General features: G+C 45.0%; 1 protein-coding gene across 3 annotated transcripts in view; it reads right to left on the bottom strand.

The window, feature by feature from the left end:
- Positions 1–23,008, bottom strand: part of CCDC60 (coiled-coil domain containing 60) — a 163,500-nt gene that overhangs the window by 39,161 nt on the left and 101,331 nt on the right. For all 3 annotated transcript variants that reach the window (XM_019506770.1, XM_019506772.1, XM_019506771.1), the window contains exon 4: positions 10,084–10,263. In XM_019506770.1, the coding sequence (XP_019362315.1) occupies positions 10,084–10,263 (180 nt within the window). The remainder of the gene's footprint in view (positions 1–10,083; positions 10,264–23,008) is intronic.

Here is a 23,008-nt window from a genome sequence, read left to right as displayed (position 1 = left end):
CCTGCCATACCTTGATGTAATTGATTGGGCAGGGAAGATGCCTAAGGGTCCTAGAGCCAATCCCAGTCCTACAGTCTGTCACTGGATTCCTTCTCTGAATCCTGCTAGCTTCAAATCCTCTCCTCAAGCAGGATGGGCCCCCCTTCCCCATATGTGCTCCCAGGGCACCCAGTGCCTGTAGGGGTCTTGGCCTTTTCAGCTTCTGCCCCTTGACTCTTGCTGGGTCTCTTATCTCAGGTCCATCTGTGCTGGACCTAGCTTCTGGGCTCCAGCCTCAATCACGGCTCTGGCCCCCAAGGTCTGTCCTTCTTGGGCACTGGGCTCACTCTGGCCCCCAAGTTCGGTCTTTCTTGTGCACTGGGCTTGCTCTGGACCCCAAGCTCTGGGCCCTCTAGCCCCAAGATCCTTTCATGCTAATGGGACCCTTCACAGACCCACCCAAACCACCAGTGCAACTCATACAAAAGCACATAAGCCCACTGGCTCTAACAGCACTGTAAGCCAACCCACTGTCTGCCCAGCTTCCCCTTGTCTTGGGTTCTATCTGCACTGCAGCGAGCTTTCAGTGTCGTACTGATACATGGGCAGGCACTCCAGGGGTCAGCAGAGTCTCCCACTGCAGCTCTCCAGGGTAGGAGCTCTTCACTCTCTGCCTGGCAGGGTCAGACTGCCTGCTTGCTCTTAGGCACAAGCTTTAAGGGTCTCCTACACCCCACCCCCTCCAGCCAAGTGACTGTGGGCACTCACAGGAGTTTCCTCTCTGCCTAATGACCTGCCTGCTCTCCCTGATATATCCTCTGCTTGTTATGCTGGAGACCCATGCAACAGCATGACAAACTTAAGCTCTTGATTCCCATCTTTAAGGCTCTTCAAGCTTTAAGTCAGGAATAATTAAGAGATTCAAATGATGACACTTGTCTGGAATATTAGAACTGTTTTTTCACTCAACAGTAAAGTTCACGGGTGCAAAAAGAGGTTTCTCAGGGATAGGGGCAAGAGTGCAGAACTTGCTCCCACAAAAACCCAAACCGTTTCAAACTTCACCATTTTCCAATTTAAGAGCGTCTGTACACATGCTCTGGAGTGGGGGGTGAAGGGGTGGGCCTTTTAATTGAAGTGACTCCTGGACACCACAGGCTGATGTGTATTCAGCATCCTGCATTTCAAAATGGCCACAGGAGCACATTAACTAAAGCTTGTTTGATGAGTTTTAGTTAAAGCATCCCTGCCACCGCCATGTATTCTAATTAGAATGTAGGAGAACATGTATAGGCACCGTAGTACCTTTCTTCAACCTTGCCTTCACAAATAACAGGCTATAGTACTTCATGACAACAGAAGAGCCCATATATAAGTGGGTTTTCCTCTGGGAAGAAGACAGAAGTAGAGAAAACATCCTATTTGACAAATACCAAAAATATTACTTACTACATCACTGGAAGGCTTCGGGTACAAAGTTTCATAGTTTCATAGTTTGTAGGGTCCGCAGGGACCTGAGCAGATCATCCAAGTGATAGAGGGCAGTATATGAAGTTAAGTGGTACCTTTGGTCTGAGCACCATGACTTGTTAAAAGTTGGGGGTTTTAGTTTTACTTTTGCAATATACACCATTTGGCTTCTGGATCAGTGCCTAATGCCAGTAGTTGCCTTTGAATTGTGATTTTTTTGGGTTTGATAATATATACATATCTAGTGGGCATGTCTACATGTGTGCTTTAGTGTGCAGTAGATTGTTTTACTGCGCATTTAAATGTCACATAAAAAACCACGACATTATGCTAATGTGCAGTAAAATAGTCTACTATGCATAAAGCATCACTGAAAAACCATGCAAATGCACTACTGCACATTAGGGAAGCCTAATGAGCATTAATTTAGTATCTCACACTGGAGGTACTAAATTTAATGCACATATGAAAAGGCACATTAGCTGTGCCCAGTGTCACCTCTTATTGTAAAATAGGGCACTCCAAGGATAATGTATCTACATAGATGACAGGGAGAAGAGGCAGATCAACTTAGCTAGGAATTGCTTGGGTAGCTTAGCATATTTCTGGGTCAGGAACACATTACTTTTTGGATAGTATTCCAGGGATATAGCATAAAAAATAAACATAAAGCTCTGTAGCCTACTGACTGTCAAGGCGTTTGCCACGTTAGACTTAGAACAGGTGAAGCAAGCTTTCAAAACTGACAGTTAAGACAGCTGTGTGAAGAAGTATGTCCTGCGTTCATTGCTGCATTAAAAACAGCATGATAGTGGAAGAGGAGAAAAAAGAAAGACCAGGAGCAAGGAAATGTCTCAGGTGCATAAGCCCATAATACTAATTTGTTTTCTCTCTGGGCTACTTAGCAGAGTACTCCAAGGACACAGCTATGCTAAAAAGTATAGTGGGCCCACAAAAAAAAAAAAAAGACAAAATGCTGTGCTGCCATCAGTAGCATGATAAATTGGTGTAAATCAGAAATGGTACTGGCCACATCAGTATAGCTGGCAGGTAAGGTCAAAATTAAGCTTCTTATGCAGAATTTTATGAACAGCACCTTTCTTGAAGACTGAATACAGTTTTGGAATAAGATTCTCTTCATGAATATGAAACAGAGTTTTGGGGTCAGCGTCCTACTGCCAATTATAGGCTTTTGTGTAGTTGGAATAAAAAAGAAATAAAAAAGTGTGCCCCTGACATTCAACTGTCACATTTATTCAATTGAAAACGCAGTCACTGTTATGGTACATGCACTAGTACAGGGAAATGCATCTCAACATTGGGTTCAGGGGATCATATCCTGCCTAGATACCCTCTGTTATATAAATGTGCCATCAAATACTTTGGTTTAGCTAATTCAGTAATGGAGAAACTTGTGCCTAGTCAGTTCTGCCTAATAAGGGGAGACACTAGATAAGGGAACATGGTTACAGACTAGTAGTGTCCAACCTTCACTGGTTCATGGGCAATAATATGGAGCAAGTATTATTTTGCATGTAGCAGCATATGTTGCTCTCTATATTACCCTCAATTTTAAGTTTCTAATTTTCTGGGTTGTGAGCAATGGCAGAGGATCTTGCAGGAACCATATTGCCCATGAACCATGGGTTGAGGACCACTGTTTTAGACTGATGTTGTTTACCTCTGGTTAACACAGGTCCATCTGTATGTGCAATTAACATGCCTGACTTTTCAGCACTGAAAATTCAGATTCATTAAACTGGTCCCCTACATGCATTAAACCATGTGCCTGTTAGGAACAAATTTGCTCCTGATGGGAGCGGTTGTCTAGGGCTGCTCCTGCCCTGCTCTGCCCCCCTGCACCAGCCAGGGGGATCTCCAGGGTCCCCTGGGTGTCATCCCTAGGCTGGCAGGGGGCATGAGGGCTGGTCCTGACCGCTACAGGGTGAGGGAAAGCTGTTCTGGCTGTGGGGCAGCTGCCTGCCCATGGAGATTGGGATGGATCCCAATCCCTACATGACTGGGATTGCTGTCCCAGATGCCAGGCAGCTGCCGCCCAGCCATGTGGAGATCAGGACCTGTCCCGATGTCCATGGGGCAGGGAGAGCTCTCTTAGTTGCTGGGCAGCTGCCTCCCAGCCATGTGGAGATAGGGACCTGTCTCCATCTCCATGGGGCTGGCAGGCGGTGTCCTGCTGAGCTGGGACAGCTCTCCCTGCCCCCTTGCTGTTTGCTGCTTTGGTGCATTAGGCTAATATACTGCACAATAATTGCTGCACAAATGTAGATGGTTTATTGGGCATTAGATTAGTTTAATGTGCAACAAAATGTTTTGTGTAGACACATTCACTATCTTCCAATGAAATATATAGGTAGAGCCTGTCATATACCAGACTTTTGGGAGAGGACTCTTTTGGATAAAGATTACAGGTGAATTCTACAAAGGAAATTTGTGCTGTTTTGAACTAAATGTGAATATGAAATCTCTGGGATCCACTGTGCAAAAACATGAGCTTTGTGTTTCCCCAAACCAGACTTTTCCTTGAACCTCTTCTTCATCAGTCCTAATGAAAGTTTAAGTATCAAAGTAGAAACTATAGCAATCATATTGTGGAGTTAGTCATATGTCTAACACTTTTACTTTAATAAGAGGAAAGATGTTTCTCTTCTCTTTCCTCATTTCTGGCAGGGAGCTTGTTGTGTATTACAAAATATTGATATGGTAAAAGAGCTGATAACACTATTACATGTATAACAATAATGACACTGTCCTATCAATACAGCAGAGAGGTAGTTAGCTGCGTTAGCCTGAAGTCAGTACTGTTGATTTATAATAATATCAAATATATATGACTAACTTCATACATTTTTTGGGTAACACATTACTTGCTCTTTCTAAATAGAAAACAACAAAATAACATCCATCACTACGCCACAATTTCATCTGAAACTGCAGAGGTAAAACAAAGACAGTACACCCATGTGGTCAGAAGGCTTATGTGCAACAAATCATTTGGGAAACGCCTGCAAATAGTTTCTCAGAACAGTTTATCAAGAAAATATTACAGGGATCCAAAATCAGCACTGATTCTCAATATATACTGAAGAATGATTTAAACTAAATTACTGCCAGTGAGGTAACTAAAAACTGGATTATCTAATGCACTGGATTTTATTTATTTATTTTATATATATATACTTTTTAAAAAAATAATAATTTTTTTTTTAAATAAGAAACACTCTTGCACTGAGAGAAGGGTAGATTAGATAATCTAATTTCTAATAGGTCCTTTGTGATGTAGCTTTATGATGAATTTCATGGGCTCAAGGAATTCTAACAATTATTTAAATATCTGCTATTTACCATTTGTCAGCATATCTTTGGTCCTTTCTGGGTGGAATACTTACCTTAATTTTTCTTGGGCATAACCGTTTGTATTGCAATGTAGTCATAATTGGGTTTGAATACAAAATTAATTTAATTCTTACTGTTTTCCATAACTCTGCTACCATGGGACACTAATATAAATGTCTTTTAAGGTACTGGGTAGGATTTATTTATTCCTTAATGGTTAGGCACTAATCTATGCTATTTATTAACCCATAATATTCATGAGTTTAAGCAGTATAATCCATTGAGAATAAACAACTGTAATTTGTATTTGTTAGTCATAAACCTCACAAGGCTAAATTAAATATACGCATCCATTATCAACAGTCAGACATGCTTAAAGTATGCCAATAGGTCCTGATCCATTGTCAATTTAAATCAATATAAAGATTCCTAGGCCAGAGACAGAAGTTACACATAAACTGGTTTAAGTGATCAAAAACTGATTTAAACCTTCAGTGCACATAAACCAGTTTCAAAATGGCTGAAACTAGTTTAAGATAAACTTGGTTGAATGTAGTATCAGAATTAACTGATTCAGGTCAAACCGGTTTATGAAACTTCTATCCCAGAATCCTACCTAGTTCAAGTTTAATCACAGTCCCCCAGCATCCCAGCATGCTTTTCAGGCCTGGGCTGGGTTGGGCTGTCTGCTCCAGAGAGCAGGGCTGGGCCCGCTCCTCTGCTCCCTAGCTGGAGCAGAGGCAGCTGGCTTACTGCCCCCACCCCCCAGGCAAACCACGGCTGGGGTCTGGGGAAAGGGAGGGGGGTTAAACTCATCTTCTCTCAAGTATGGAGTTGCCCTGCCCTGCTCTGCTAAACTTTGTGCTGGCTGTAACTGTGGACTACAAATCCCAGAGGCACCTGGAAGCAGGAGGAGGAAGTAACAAGCAATCCTGTGGAGTCCTGCTGCTCTGATGCTGGACTGCAAATCCCAGAGACCTTGGGGGGCAGCAGGAAGAGGAAGTGAATACACCTCCTAGGTTGTGTTTATAGTTTTTGGTTTATAATTTTTCAGAGAAAGAACTATTCTTGTTCAAACTTTTATGAATTCAATGCTACTACCCCCCTCCCAGCAGGGAGTGGGGGAAGCCTTGGAGGGTGTCTCTGTTCCCTCCCCTTTGGCAGTGGCTGCTAGCTGTGCTCTAGCACCCCCCAGCTTCTGGCTTGAGCCACTGCAGGCATGTGACTGCATTTCCTGAATCAAAAGTGAATGTCTGTTCATTTGCTTATCAGTTCAAACTCTGCAGTTTAGACTAACCTACAAAGATGGAATCAATTTAGCCTTGGACTTTTTGACTGTCTATACTTGGCCCTAGTCCTTCAATAAGAAAAGAGATTATACCAATAAATACTTAAATAAATAGGCACCTCCTTTACTCAGTGTTCCTGACTGTACTCTTTATACTTGTGTAACTCCTTGGTTTCAGTGGAACTACAATGATATAAAACCAATATAATACAAAGGAACAGCAGGCTCAATATATCTGTTCCAGTGTACCTTTGAGCCTTACACGAGGGGAAAAAAATGCTTGTATACATCTTTGAACCATAAAATGATTACATCTATGCAAGAGAGAATTGGATTTTATTATACGTCATATGCTAGCCAGAAAACTATCAGGAAAATCCTGCAGAACATTCATTTTTGGTTATGATGTTAGAGGCAGAAAGAGCACAGCTTGATTTTCCTACAACATGCAGAGCTTGTGGTGCTAGGAGCTAGCAAAATCATCTTTTGATTTGTAAATGGAGACAATCATGGATGAAAGTAATTCAGAGGATGTTTGGAACCTCATGATATCTTTTACATCCTTTTTCTGGCTAAAACTACACTTAAAAGCTTCTGCTTCAAGGTCTGTTTGAGCAATAGCATGCTTCTTCCACACACAAGATAATCAAGTAATAAAAATGAAAAAAAATACTTTACATTCAATAGTTTTAGCTGTCTTATCTAAGCCATTTGTCCATGATGGTATCTATAGCACAATGCTTTCTATGTTTAACACTGTATATACAAATCCTTAAAAGAAACCCTGAAGTTAGATTCTATCTCCCGTGACCTTCTCCAAAAAAGTCACTGAGTTGCTTTAGAGACCTTCTTACCCCCTCCACCCCTCAAATTCCCATTTTATAATATTAGCCTTTTGATAGCCTTTTGATAGCTCAGTCTATAATATTAGCCTTTTGATAGCCAGGAGTGATGCAAATATCCACAACAGATAATGATCGCTATTTCCCACATAGACTGAAAACAGTTTTTTAAACTCACCTACCACTGCATACAAGCAGACATGAGTAACATGACAAGCTTGAAACTAACACCCACTGGCAGGGACCCAATCTCTGCATAAATCACATTGGACAGTTTGAATGAATAAACAAAGGTCTGCCAACAGAGCACATTTCTTTCATTAGTTTCAGTGTGTTCTCTTATCCTATCCCACATATATTGGAGGTGGGCAGATTAATCAGGAAATAGTTGCCAATCAGGAAGTAGTTTGAGGCACCCTAAGCCTCGAGATTTTTGTTTTTTGGGAGGAAAACACCTAAAAATTCATTTAACTTCTTTAATATCAGATGGAGGGTGTGGCAAACAAAACACTGAATATTCATTCATGTCAACTTTACTGTCTTTGGTCAGGTCTGCACTAGAAACTTTGGCCAACAGAACATTACTGACTATGGGAGTGATTTTTGGGCAGTATTTCTGTGTGGGCCAAAGCTCTTGCTTAGGTGCATTTACACCTTTCGTAAAAGAGTTTTTGCTTGTATAGCTTCTTTTTGCTCGCAGAAATGATACAATGTATACTGGCAAATTCATTTTTTGCTGATATAAGTTCTGTCTCCATAAAGAGAGTTTTGTTAGTATTGCTATCCTTTCTCAAAGGGAAGACTATTCAGTCACTTCATCAGCGCATCCCAAATATTTGCATCTAGTTCAAACCAGAGGACAGCATAAATTCTGGTATAATCTGGATGTTTAAAAATGAGGTATAGTTAGGAAACTGAATAAATACATACACATCTATTTGTAGGCTTCTATGCAATATATTCTATCTTATGACTTCTATATGTGATAGAACAGTTGCACTTGTATGAAAATAGTGGCCAGCACTGAACTAAAAGGTTTGTATGAAAAAATGTTCTGATTTATTCAATAACATTTCTGTTTGTTTAATACAGTAGAACCCAGATAGTTCATGAAGGTCAGGGTTTGTGAATCAACTAGGATTCAGACAGAGCCATAGTTAACAACTGTGCAGAACCACTCAGGTGCTCAAGCTAATTGCTCTGACTGTCAGAGGTTCCATTTCTCCAATCAGCTGCTTAGGACCACTGGTGAGTTCCAGCTGAGTGGAGAAGTGTAACAGGGGGCCTGCTTGGGGCCAATCCAACCATGGCCCGCCCACCTGGGCTAACTGCCCACGTTCTTGCCTGCCATGCCTTGTTGTTAATTAGTTAAATAGGTGTTAATAAGTGGGAGGCTGCCCATATCCTACCCTGATGACAGGGGGCACTATCTCCCCTACACCGCAGCCCAAGCCTCGCAGATGGCAGCTATCATTCTTATTGTCACCAGCCCCCACACTGAGCCCTAGAATCCTACTGTCGAACCCCCCCCCCCGACGTCCTCTCATCAGGCAGTATCCTCCGCCTTCATACTGGGCAACATAGCTCCCTGAGCTGCTTCCCCTTTGGGTGTGATCCCCCCACTGGGTATAACCATTTTACAGATGAGGGACTGAAGCACTGAGAAAGTAAGAACCAGATATTTAAGAGTGTTTAGTGAGATTTTGAAAAGCACATAGGTGCCTAACTCCAGTGGGTGTCTACGTAATTTTGAAGCACCTAACTATTTTTTAAATCTTCCCTTAGTAATTTACCCAAGGTTACACACACAGTGGGCATGTCTACATGATATGCTATGGCAGAGGCAGGAAATTATTTTGGGTGGAGGGCTGCTTACTGAGTTTTGGCAAGCCATTGAGGGCTGCATGACAGGCAGCCAGCGGCAGATAAATATTAATTTTCTAAATTTTGGAGCTAAGAATGATAAAATCTCAGGGATACTGGAGGTTGCAGGCTCTGAGATGAGAGTCAGTTCACACAAGAAGAGTAAATGTAAGAAAACTATTAACTGGAAGCAACAGGAGCAGCAGCAAACCCCAGCAAGGAAACTTAGTTATTACCAGCTACAACCTTAGCTAATAGCAGCAATATAATTCTAAAGGTGACCATTTGGGGACTCTAAGTACAGTGTATGAATTCTGTTTCTTATTATCAACTTGATGTACGTATCTGAATCAAAACACGAACTGCATTTGATTATAAGCTCCTCTTACTGTCTTTTGACTTCCATTTTAGGCTGAAATTCAGAGGGCTGGCATGACAGGGTTAACAATGGAAGATTGTTAAATCCTAACATGTTTCTTTTCCAATGCATGTTCCACAGGTCGATAAGCCGGCTATTTCCTAGAAGAACCTGCCCGCCTAGATGCACTAATCCAGTCAAATGATCATTTGATAGGTAGATGATTTTGAGGCTGACTAGGCAGTCACTGGACAAAGAGACTAGAAGTCCATAAAAAGCCAGCTCAGCTCAGAGCAGCTTGCTTTCTCCAAATTGAACAGGAAGATAACCATATGTAACCCTGGTGGTATGCGGGAAGTATCGCCTCTTTAAATGGAAGGGATGTTAGCGGGAGTGTGTATGCTGTGGGGAGCATGGCTGTCTAGCTATAGGCCAGCTTACCTCCTTCCTTTCAGAGCAGAGCAGACTAGGAGTCACAGTGACTCTTAACTATGTACACGTTTAATCTTACACATTAATTAATAACTTACAGCCATAAACTTATATACATGAATATATATACATATAAATGCTGTTAACAGATATATATTCACACAAACAAAAAGGCTCTAATTAACCCCAAACTCAAGCATAGGCCTATCCTCTGGCCTTCTGATTAGTCTGCAACCAGGCAGTGATGGATCAATAGCCTTCTTTTGTACTGATGTCTGTCTGAATGCAAGCGGCCAAATACCAGTTTTAAACATTCAAATTCCAGTGCGTGTGTGTGCGCGCACACTGTCAAAGATCATATATGACGGTAACTTAATATTTTAAAGGATAATCACACTCCCAGATGTTGATGACAGTGACCATAGGTTAAACGATAAAACTGCTCCTTAAGAAAATATTGATCCTGAAGTCACCAAAATGCCAGAATGTCTACTTACTCATTTCTCTCTTCATCTGAGTGTTCCTCATCAGATGAATATCTGGGTGGCTGGCATTCAGTTGCCCATCTTGCCTGTTGCTCCTCCTGTGCTGCTTTTAGTGCATTCTTCCTCTCCAGTGATTCTTTGTGAAGCAAGTAGAAGTACCCCCGACCCTGCTTCACAGAATTTATCAAATGCCTGCCAAAAATTACAAACAGAAGAACATCAAAGAAAATCAAACCCCACAAACTGTACAAATGTTAAATGTAAACCAGTGTTGTGCTAAGGTCCATTTTCACTCTAAGAGACAATTTGCTTCCTTTACTTATTCCTAGGAGTTATGTGCGTGCATTGAGAGATTACATTTCTCTGTGTTTGACAACCAAACAGAAAGAATTGAAAATTTGTCCCATAGTTAAAAATTAATACCCTACAGCAATAACTCGGTAGTTTCATCTCTAAATATTGGTAAATTGTGTAAAGCAAGCAAACAAAGCTTTGGGATGGTTGTGACAGGACAGGGCCCCAGAGGTGACTGTGACATCCCCTGGTGGCCAAATGGTATGGGGTATGTGAAATGGGCTCTATTCGATTTGGATTTGGCCCAAATCAGGGACAGTGATTCGATCTGTTGATTTGGATCACTGTCACTGATTTGATTTGGACACAGGCACAGCTTTAAAATTTTTTCTACATACCTTGAGGTAGCAGGCGCAGCTTGTGATCACTGCAGTGCAGGGGTGCCCGAAGCGTCCCACAGCAGCGTGGGAGGCTCTCCAGTGTGGGAGGCAGCTAACCCAGAAGTGGACTGGGAGTACTTCCGGTCTACTTCCGAGTCTGCCAAGGAGTGTGCTGGGGGCCCCCCTGCTGTGCCCCTCTGACCCAGCGATTGGCCGCAGCGGGACCCCGGGTGCTCCCTGCCAGACCCAGGAGGCACCAGTCACTGAGCTAGGGGGACATGGGGGCGCCCCCCTGCATGTTCCCATGTGGACCAGGAAGTGTACCGGAAGTGCTTCTGGTCCACTTCCAGGTCTGCTGCTGAGTATGCTGGGGAGTCCCCCATGCTTCTGTGGGACACTGAATCTGCCCCAGCAAGGCAGCGTTCAGAGCCCCTGCTACCTAGAGGTACGTAGAAAAATCATTTAAAGCTGTATCTATGCCCAAATTGCTGAACATGTCTGACTTGACTGGGAGAGATTAAAGGGTTCTCTGGTTTGATTTGGATTCAGAGATTTGGTCCCGAATTGGGCTGAATCTCCACCAAATCGAATCAGGGAGTGAAGCTTTGCACAGCCCTACCAAACAGCTCTTGACTAGCCCTACCTCTAAGCTACCCTCCCTTTGCTCTTGTCTGCCATGCCTTGGTATACTTAATAGATTTGGAAGGAAGGTTGCCCAAGAGTCTTAGAATAAGTCTTGGCCTGTCTTCTGGTTAGCGGATCCCTCTTGGATCCCACTTATCCCAATCTATTCTTGGGCTAGATGGGCCCTCCTGGCCTGAACATGCCCTGCAGTACACCAGATGCCTTATGAGCTATTCACAGCATCCGACCTCCCCTACAGCCATGCCCACATCTCTCAGATGTTATGCATCATCATTCAAGTGGGATAGAATAATTGAGACAAACTGAAGATGTGAGACATGCACTCTATGACCATCTCATGGCACACAAACATCTGAAGTCACGCTGGAGCTTCCTCACCAGCACCCAATCTCTGAATGCCATACCCAAAGAGACAAAACTACAGATGTGGAATGAAAGGCTGAAGAGAAAAAATACCTGACAGTGAAAAAATGGACATTTCAATGGCTAAGTCCTTGCAACCAGGGGCTGATGAACCAAGGCAAAGGTGGCAATGACTTAACCACCTACATACTGGAGTTGGATGCTCCAAGAAACTAATAAAGTGGGGCTACACCATTGGTTCAACCACTTGTGACTCCAGCAGAGAGTCCCAGACTATGCAACACCTGCTGCAATGCCCGCTGCTTGAAGGCACATGTACAATGAAAGATCTTGCAAAGTAAAATAAGTGAATACAACCATGTGTAACAAAATGTTTAAATGTGGTGTAGAGACATGAGAAGAAGACAATTCAAGTGGTATACTTGTTCCCAAAGCCACCAAACCACCTTCAGCTTTTCCTTCCTTGTTGGGGTTTTGACCTTCCTGGCTTCCGCCCCAAAATTCTCCCTTCTGGGCAGCTGGCCCCTGGCTCCTGTCTACCCCTTCTGGGCCAATTTCACCCTTGCTGAGGTATGGGCCCTTGACCCTGGCTCTTGCCTCTTTCCAGCAATGGTTAAGCCCTCTTGGGCTACGGGTCCCTAATCTTAGTGCTTGCCCATCCTGGGCTAGGAGTTCACCCCTCTTGAGCAATGAGTCCTGGACCCTGGTTCTTGCCTCTCCTGGGCTACAGTAACACCCCTCATGAACTTTGGGCCCCTGGCCCTGCTTCTTACCCCTGTAGGGAAATACTGAGCTCCCTGGCTTCTGTCTCTGCCCTCCTAGGGCTTAAGGCCCACTGTCCCAGTCAGTACCCTGACCCTGACCCCTGGCAGGCCTCAAGGCAGTCATGTGCCCCTCAGACACTAATGGGGCCTCCCAACCATCTGTACAGTCCCAGGCCTGGTCCACCAGTGTAATATTAGAAAAGGGCAAGCAACTGCTTAACACACTCCTTTTCCTTTGGACAAACAAACATCAACAAATGAAAAACACACTACCATTTTAACTGGAAACATCACCTCCCTCCCCCCAACCCCGCAAGCTTTCCACTCTTTGCTACACTTGGGACTGCAAGTAGAGTCACAGGCATTAGTTCAGCCACAGCCATAGTCCTCTCAATGCAGGGCTCCTTCCCAGGTAGTCCCTCCAGGAACAGCCATCACTCCCATCTCTCTCTCTCTCTCTTTTTTGCAAATAAATAAATAAAAATAACTTGATAATTGGTGGTGATGAAAGATAACTATAGTAGTGTGTGTGTGTGTGTGTGTGTGTGTGTGTGTGTGTGTGTATTTATATATAGAGTGTGGAGAGAGAGAGACAGAGAGGCAGAGCACCAGTGGGTTGCTCACCATTAAGGGAAGTTGCAAGCTTTGTGGGAGCTTGTTGGCTGAGCAGCAGGGAAAACCGTCCCCAGGAAAATTTTTACAGGGGAAGGCATGTGTCAGAGCACTCATGGTGCTCTGCCACTTTAAGAACTGGGCCAGGCAGCAGACAGGTGCAGGCCAGTCCTGATGAGCACCCATCTTAAGACACAGGCCACAAGGGCTGGAGGCAGCAGTTGCTTCCTGGTGCTGAGGAAGGAACATCTCTTGGTGGAGCTGCTGCTTCAGAGACAACACAGAGGTAAGGGCAGGAGCTATGGGGCAGCTTAGAGGGTCCTGGTCCTGGGCATGACTTAAAACTGCACCCTGCCGGGTTAGGGAGGCCTGATGGTCCTGCCAGTGGTGGGGCAGGGCCAGCAAATGCCAGGTTCGAGGGCCATCCTATTGAAAAGTGGGTTGGGGTGCCTTAATAACCCCTGTCCCCACCATCTGGTGGGTTACTAGTAACATCAGAGGGATTTAGGGCCAGGTATGTCTACGTAGGACACCTGAGACTGATAGGGCACAAGGCCCAAAGTGGGTAGTGGGGCCAGGCATGCCCATGTGGGGCACCTGAGGCCATTTGGGGTGCAAGATCCCAGTAAGAGGGAGATAGGGGGCAGGCATGCCCATGGGTGGCACCTGAGTCCTTTAAGGTATAAAACCCTGGGGAGAGAAGGAGAGTTGTGGGCCAGGCATGCTGACAAGGGGCACCTGAGCCTGTGGGGGTGTTCTGCTCCGGACGCCAGAGAAGGGGGCGGAGTATTGAGTTGAGGCCCTGTGAGAAAGGGGGCTCAAGTTGAGGTCCTGTTAACTTGAGGGGCTGAATTTGGTCCAGATAAGCCTTCAGGTGCCTGAGGCCTGAGGCAGTGGGAGACCAGCATTGTGGCAAAGGTGGGAACTCCCCAGCCAGCCACAGTGCTGATCTCTCTCTGCCTCTGGGCATACCGCCTGCCAATCTTGTCTGCCACACCTTGCTATTAAGTAATTACAATCTTAATTAGGCTGGAGGCTGCCCATTCTGGGCCCTGGTGTCTCATTGTTGCTCTCTTTGGAGGGCTAACCTCTGAACAGTTCATGCCAGTCCCCTCTCTTCTATATGATATTCACCATCTCTTGCCCATTATCTTCTACCAACTTCCTGTAGTACTAGCAAGAGCCATCTCTCAGCAGAGCTCTTTTCCTTTCAGGTTCCAGGGCTAGACTACTTGCCCTGAGTCAGGCTCTGGTTTATCTTTCTTCCAGGGTCTGTCCCTTTCTGGTCAGGTGACTTCCCTAAATTGGCTACAGGTGTTTTTTAATTGGGCTTGCTGGCTTCTCCCGTGGCAGCTTACTGCCCTTGCCTGGCTGCTACAGCAGTGTCTAATTTCCCATGCACGGCTCTCTCCAGCTGTATATTGCAGAGCAGTTACCTCCGTAACTCACAGCTTACAGGCCCCTGACGCCTGCTTCTTTGAGGCTCTTAACGAATAGCCTTTCCCTATCTGAGGCTCTTCCTGCAGTTGTTCCCCTCTCTTAAGGTAACAGGAGCCCTAGGCTCTTGTTACAATAGTACAAATGTCAGCTGAAATGTATGTGATTTTTTTTTTTAGTGTGAAAACTAAAATACAGTGTTTTCTCTTCCACTAAAATATTGAGTGTTGCGGGTAAACTGAGGAAACCAAGTAACGTTTCCTAGTAGTTCATCAAATGAATGTGTCTCCAAATGTGTATGCATCTCAGATGGAGGAAGGGGACTAAAGAGGAAAGTGAAACTGATCTGACAGCATGTCTGACTGAAAGATGATGTGAAATCTAGACAATAAATGAAAAATATTAAATGGACTGCAGAAGTTACAAGGAAAAAAAGGAGATTATTACAGACAGCTAGGCTGACCTATTATAATAACTGCCTCAAAAATACATCCTCAGGACTCACAGAGAAAGTTAGCTGTTGAAACTCTGCATCTAATTTTTACACTTTTGGGTAAGAAATGTAAGTTGCTAAATTACATTATTAAGACAATGCCTATGTCTTGTTTTTGGTTGAGCCTTTAGCCAGCCAGGATATACTGTAGATATACTGAGCCTGATTCTCCACCATGTGTTACTTTTAAGTGGGGTTCAATAGGAGGATTCTGGGGCCTATTGTGGCGGCTGGTGATTAAAGGAACATCGAGATGCCATCTGCGAGGCTTGGGCTGCAGTGTAGGGAAGGAATGGAGCTGCAGATAGTGCCCCCTGGCATCGGGGCAGTAAATGGGCAGCCTCCCGCTTAATTAACATCCATTAATTAATTATACCAACAAGGCATGGTGGGTGAGAACACGGGCAGTTGGCCCAGGAACAGGTGGGCAGGCCACTCTGGGAACGGCTCCGAGCTGGCCCCCTGTTACAAAGCACTAACACCCAACATTAAGAACTGAGAGAGATTTATGCCATTAGTCATTCCTGGTGTCTCACAGTCAGATCAACATTAGTTTAATATTAAATATGTTGAACTCAGCATGGCTTTGCCTGTTCCTAAGGTAAAGTTATCTCTTGCTTAATTATACCTTACAGCATCTTATTGGCCACTAGGCCACTTACTATCTTAACTTGATTGTCACAAGCTGACAAGTACTGCCCTGAAGCCACCTGGTAGTTGCTAAATTCCACTTTCTGTCACTGGGCTTCATTGTCAGTAACAGGAAGGTTGTCAATGAAGCCTGTCAGTGACTGGGAGACAACAGACAAGGGCATTACAGTAAGAAGAAAAAGAGAGGAAGTCATAATGCACTCCCTGTAAGATGACGACAAAGACAGAAAAGAGAAGGTGCACTGTGGCAGTGAAATGAATATGGCATAAGATTATTCTGCAGCCTTTGATTAAAATGTTGACTAGTAAGTGGCAGCTGATCCAAGTCAGACAAGAGCAACCGCCCGCTGGCACAGGGCATATTCTCCTAAGTTAATGTGTTGCTGAGTTTTGGATTGTCATCAAGCGGTATTGATTATTTCAGTGCAGATTTATGCTGAAACTAGGCCAGGTTTATTTTACTGGTCAGCAATAACCATCTTTTCTTATCAGAGATGCATTAAAGTATATGAAGATCATATAGGTAGCGAATAGCAGGTGTTAATTAATTAGTTCTCAAGGAGAATCATTCCCTCCTTACCTGCCTGTCATTTTGATAAACTACTTGTGGATGTTAACTTTTGCCTTTTTCTTTAGTCCAGCAAATGCAAACACAAGTCACTCTACAGAGAGACACTTCTCTGGTAGACCTTTCAGTACTGTTTCAGGAAAAAAATAAGAGTGCTGCTGTAAAAAAGTCATGACCCTATTGAGAAACACTGTGTTCTTAAACACTAGGAAATCACAAAGATCTTGGAACAAAATCAGGCTTGTTAATTGTTCTTCAGGATTTTGCATTAGAGTTCACCCTTGACATATAAAATGTCTAATAACAAACTTCTGTTTCATTCTCACGTGCTTTTCCTATAGTTTTCTTTCATCACCATCAATTATCAAGATATTTGTATGTAAATATATGCTTTCCCCCCGCTTCATACTGTTTCTCCCACTCTTCGTAAGGATTTGCTTAAAAACCCTTTTAAATGAAAGGCTTTGTCACGGTTTACAAACCCATAACAGCAGACAGTGAGATTATTAAATGAATTAATGCAAACTGATAAAGAGAGATCATTATAAAATAGGAAGATTCTCTTACACACAAAAAGAGCTTCCATAGTCAATGACATTAGGGAAAGAAATACAGAAGTGGTAGGGATTTAGTATAATATTTTGCCATTTACCAAGCTTATTAATTAGCTTTTATTTTGTATGCCAAAATCTGTGATCATTTGAACAAAGCTACAGGAGCAGCTACACATTCTTTATTGTGAGACTTAGGGGAAGTCCCAGTCTCAAAAATGGAGTTCTCTGTAACTTCCAAATATTACTACAGAAATACAATACTGAAAAAAAAATCACAACAGCATATATAAACTACAACAGCTGCCTAATTAACCAATGAACAGTCATAGTACCAGAGATGTTAATTTTTGTGCCTGTCAGGAACAAGCTTAAACATATACTGACTTTTGCTGTGGCTGGGGGAAAAGCATAATAAACTCTAACCTGGAGTATACAGGTAATTAAAACCCACAATACAGAAATGTTCTTCAAAATACATTGCTGCAATGGTACAACAAATACTTCTGCATTTAAATTCTGGCATCAGAATGCCCAATTTATACAATAACTTAATAAATTTAGCCTGGCTGCCAAATTGACAAGTAGGTAAAAATCATTCATTAAAATGCAAATGCAATCAAAATGAAATTTCGAATACATTTATTACAGTAATTGAGCTTCAGTCAACTGTAGTCACAACACACTTTTTCAACTGCCTTTTAGAGGAAAAGATGTGTCTTATTTTTTGTAAGCTAATATCTTTGTCAGCAAGAAAATTAAAATAGTTTTCTGAGTTCTAATAATTTGCAATGGAATGCTTCAGGTTTCTTTATAGGAATATATTATTATAGATAAAGGTCAACCTCACACACAAAAGAATAGCCTAGTAGCATACTGCACATATAGCAAATTGATTGTGAGCATATTTTCAGTGCTTAGTACAACTTCGTGCTTATTAAATTACTCTTTAAATCCTTTATGGACTCTGGGTCATCAGTTAATTGTAATGCAGCTCCATAAAAGTATTGCTGAGTTGAGCTTTTAACTCCAAGATTAAAGATTCCTGATGCATTTCTTTGCATTAGGAGTGACTCACACAAAATTGAAGATATCCATTAATCTGTTTATCTTGATCATAAATCAGGTTTTGGGATGACATTATGAACCTGTCACAATAACAGTGGAAAATTTGTTATCACTGTCAAGCCAAACCACATATTTACCAACATATTTACATTTAATTTAAATATATTAGGCCACTTAACTTCAAAGAAATGATATCAGTGAGGTATTTGACCCCATAAATTAAATTTTACCAAGTTCACTGACACCTGAACATCTACAGTATGTAAACATAATCCATTATGAATAATTTATAAAAGAAACAAGGTGTGCCAATGGCACTTGAGTGGCCAGATCCTCACTCAGGTGATAAAACTGTTGTAGCTCTCTTGACTGCAAAGGAGCTATCCTATCCAACAGACAGACTTTCCGGGAGAGATGCACATCTGAGTAATGGAAGAAGGTGACCACCAGAACCAGGGCTGCTTGGGCTAGCGTGGAGGTGGCTCCCCAGGTACAATTGGGGAACAGATTCAAGGCCTTAGCAGACTTAGAGGAGAAGGTCAAAGGAGATGCCTCTGGGGGGGGATGGTGCCACTCTACACACGGCACAGTCCAAACAGGGACGGAACACCATGAGAAAGAAATGCCGAGTCCTTGTCACTGGAGACTCCATCCTGAGGGGAATGGAGGGTCCCATCTGCTGATCCGACTCCATGGCGCGCGAGGTCGCCTGTCTACCTGGTGCTCGGATCCAGGATGTTACAGGCATAATCCCAAAAACTCGTTTGACCCTCGGACCAGCACCCCATGGTCCTAATCCATGTGGGAACAAACGTCGCAGCAGGGAGCAGTCCATACTGCATCATGAAAGACTAAGAGGCCCTGGGATCCAAGCTCAAGGAGACAGGGGTGCAGGTGGTATTCTCCTGGTAAGTAGATGCGGATGGCACCATGAGACCTGCATTGGAGTGGTCAACCGGCAGCTTTGGAGTTGGTGCTACCAGGAAGGCCTCAGGTTCCTTGACAATGACCTATATTTTTACACAGGGGGCAAGCTCGGGTGGGATGGGCTTCACCTCTCCCCTAAAGGCAAGCGTGTCTTTTCTTCCAGGTTGGCTGATCTCGTATGGCGTGCTTTAAACTAGGTTTGCTGGGGGATGGGGCCACAGGGGGAAATGATGACACTTCCCAGGCAAGACAGGCGATGAGCACAAGAAGTACCCAGGTAAGTGGCAGGGGTCTGGATAGTCCTGGAATCAGGGGGGTGGTGCATACACCTACAGGAGGCCTTAAATACCTCTACACTAATGCTCATAGTATGGGGAACAAGCAGGAGGAACTTGCCCTCCTGCTAGTTAACACAAACCTGGACATAGTGGGGGTCACTGAAATGTGGTGGGATTCAACCCATGACTGGGTGGTAAACATCAATGGCTACAGACTGTACAGGTGGGACAGAATGGTGAGGAAATGTGGGGGTGTGCTGTTGTACATCAAAGAGCAATACACATCCTCAACAAACTGCACGGGGTCAGAGGAGGGGCAGACTAAAGTGTTCTGGGATGGGATACAAGGGGGTCGGGGGGGATAGGGACTTAATGGTGGGTGTCTACTACAGACCACCCAGCCGGGGGAAGAGCTGGACCAGGAATTCTCAGGTCAGCTTGCAGAGGCAGTTACGTCAAGGGATGTGGTCATCATGGGTGACCTCAACTACCCAGACATCTGCTGGGAGGAGCAGTCAGCTAGGTCTGACCGCTCATGTAGGTTCTAGCTGAGATACAGGACCTCCACCTAAACCAGGAGGTGCATGGTCCCACCAGGGAAAATGTCTTGCTGGACCTCATCCTGGCCACAGGCGACGACCTGGTGAGGGGACTGCAGGTTCTCGACCACTTGGGTGATAGCGATCATTGCCTACTGGAATTCACAATCCAGTGCAGGGTGTCAAAGGCCTGCAGCAAGGCAGCAGCCCTTGACTTCAGGAAGGACTAGTGATCCAGATCAAAGACAACAAGAAGTCCTTTTTTAAATATATAGGGAGTAAAAAGAAGGCACTGGGGGACGTGGGGCACCTGCAGGACACGCTTGGCAATCTGGTGGTTGCACCAGACAATAGAGCTGACCTCTTCGCTTCCATGTTTCTGAGTGGGAACCGGGACATCCCCCACACCGGGATCCCGGACGAACTCAGGAGAGGTACAGACAGGCCCAGGGTCAGAGAGGACCTAGTCAGGGAACTTCTGGTGGGACTGGACATGTTTAAATCAGCGGGTCCAGATCTCCACCCAAAGGTGCTGAGGGAATTGGCAGAGGCCATTGCAGGACCCCTGGCACAGCTTTACAAGCACACGTAGTGCTGTGGCGAGGTGCCAGAGGACTGGAAAAGGGCCAGTGTGGTCCCCATTTTCAAAAAAGGAAGGAAGGAGGACCCAGGAAACTATAGGCCCATTAGTCTTACCTCGGTCCTGGGAAAGCTCTTTGAAAAAATTATCCAGGAGCACATCTGCGAGGGACCAGCAGGGGAGATTATGCTTAGGGGCAACCAACATGGGTTCATTCAAGACAGGTCCTGTCAGACCAACCTGGTTGCCTTCTATGACCAGGCCACCCAATCCTTGGATGCAGGTGTCGTGGTGGACGTAGATTTTCTGGGCTTTAGGAAGGCCTTCGACAATGTCTCTCACCCCATTCTCATTAAGAAATTAGGCAACTGTGGTGTTGATGCCTACACCGTCAGATGGGTTGCAAACTGGCTGGAGGGCCACACCCACGGAGTGGTGGTGGATGGGTCATTTTTGACCTGGAGGGATGTGGGCAGTGGAGTTCCCCAGGGCTCGGTCCTTGGGCCCACACTATTCAACATCTTTATCAGTGACTTGGATGAGGGGGTGAAAAGCACCTTGTTCAAGTTCACAGATGACACTAAGATGTGGGGAGAAGTGGGCACGTTAGAAGGGAGGGACAGGCTACAACTAGGTCTGGACAGGCTACAAGGGTGGGTGGATGGGAATAGGATGGGTTACAATATTGACAAGTGCAAGGTACTGCACCTGGAGAGGAAGAACCAGCAGCATACCTACAGGCTGGGGAACTCTCTTCTTGTCAGCACAGAGGCAGAAAAGGATCTTGGAGTCATTGCTGATTCCAAGAGGAACATGGGCCGCCAATGTGGGGATGCAGTCAGAAAGGCTAACCGCACCTTGTTATGCATCCACAGATGCATCTCAAGCAGGTCCAAGGAGGTGTTCCTCCCCATCTATGTGACACTGGTCAGGCCGCAGTTGGAGTACTGCATCCAGTTCTGGGCGCCGCACTTCAGAAGGGATGTGGACAGCATCGAGAGGGTCCAAAGGAGGGCCAGTCGCATGATCAGGGGGCAGCAGAGAAGGCCCTACGAGGAGAGGCTAGAGGACCTGAACCTGTTCAGCCTCCACAAGAGAAGGCTGAGAGGGGATCTGGTGGCCATTTATAAACTTACCAAGGGGGACCAGCGGGGAATGGGAGAGACCCTGTTCCCCTGAGCACTACCAGGAGTAACTAGGAATAATGGCTATAAGTTGACTGACAGTAGGTTCAGGCTGGACATCAGGAAACACTACTTCACAGTCGGGTCATCTGGGATCTGGAACCAACTTCCAAGGGAAGTGGTGCTCGCTCCTACGCTGGGGGTCTTCAGAAGGAGGCTATATAATCACCTTGCCAGGGTCGTTTGACCCCAGCATTCTTTCCTGCCTAGGGCAGGGGGTCAGACTTGATGATCTGCTCAGGTCCCTTCTGACCCTACCAACTATGAAACTATGTACACCAGCTAAGGGTCTATCCCTCTAGGACTAGTACTTCCACAAGGTCCTGATGACTCCAAATGATAAACCATAAACCCGCCACCCCCCAGATATTTGGCCATGTGCATATCATTTAGTCATGTACATTCACTTAATTTATGTAAGGTGTCAGATCTTATTCCAAAGGTAGGCTTAATTACAAAGAATTTCTTGGTATATGAGCTCCCTATGAGTGGAACTACTGATAAAGTATTTTCTACCCTAGGCACTATAGGGCATAGCTACACATGCAATTAGTTGTGATTAAAGTTACTGCACATTAACTGAATGCGCAGAAAGCAATTTTTGGCAGGTGTCTACACTGTGCAGGGACTTGGCACTAAATCAGGGGTCAGGAACCCTCAGCATGTGTGCCGAGCATGGCATACAAGGCCGTTTTGCTTGGTACACCACCACCAGCCCAGGTTCTCAGCAGGTGCTGCCAGCCACGGAGCCCAGGCTGCTCCCAGCAGGCAGCTGGGATGCTGCAAGCCCTGCTGCAAGGAGACTGGGCTCTGTGGGCCAGCTGCAGCCAGGAGGCTGCAAACAACTGCTCCGGGGTCCGGCATGTCAGCACTCTGGCACCTTCCAAGGTAGACATTATGGTTTTTTCGGCACTCCGCCCAAAAAATGTTGCCTACCCCTGCACTAAATTTAGTGCCATCTCCCTCCAGCCCTGCCATGTACTCCTGTGGTCACCAGGGGGAGCTACGGGTCCGGCCCTAGCTGCCAACACTTAACAGTCATCTTTAGAAGCCAAAACCTGCTGCCAGCATTTTGCAGCCATCTTGGAAACACAACCCCACCGTTGGATAGTTGGCCAGCTCCTTCCCTGCCCAGAAACCATATGCCCAGCAGAGAGGCAGCACGCGGCAGCTCCCTCCTTGCCCACCCTGCCTCCCTGTGCCATGACTACTCCAGCCTCTGCCCTTGCCAGTGAGGCCCAGTGCCCTACTGCTCAGACCTTATGACAACAGGCTGAGAGCCATGGGGCTCTTTAGCCTGGAAAAGCGCAGGCTCAGGGGTGATCTGATGGCCACCTATAAGTTTATCAGGGGTGGCCACCAGTATTTGGGGGAACGTTTGTTCACCAGAGCACCCCAAGGGATGACGAGGTTGAACGGTCATAAACTACTGCAAGACCGCTTCAGGGTGGACATAAGGAAAATTTCTTTACTGTCCAAGCCCCCAAGGTCTGGAACAGCCTGCCATTGGAGGTGGCTCAAGCACCTACATTGAACACCTTCAGGAGCAAATTGGATGCTTATCTTGCTGGGATCCTATGACCCCAGCTGACTTCCTGCCCTT

Source organism: Gavialis gangeticus, unplaced genomic scaffold (genome assembly GCF_001723915.1).
Source record: "Gavialis gangeticus isolate Ggan-Ray unplaced genomic scaffold, GavGan_comp1, whole genome shotgun sequence".
Classification (NCBI taxonomy): domain Eukaryota; kingdom Metazoa; phylum Chordata; order Crocodylia; family Gavialidae; genus Gavialis; species Gavialis gangeticus.
This window is presented reverse-complemented; position numbering and strand designations above follow the sequence as displayed.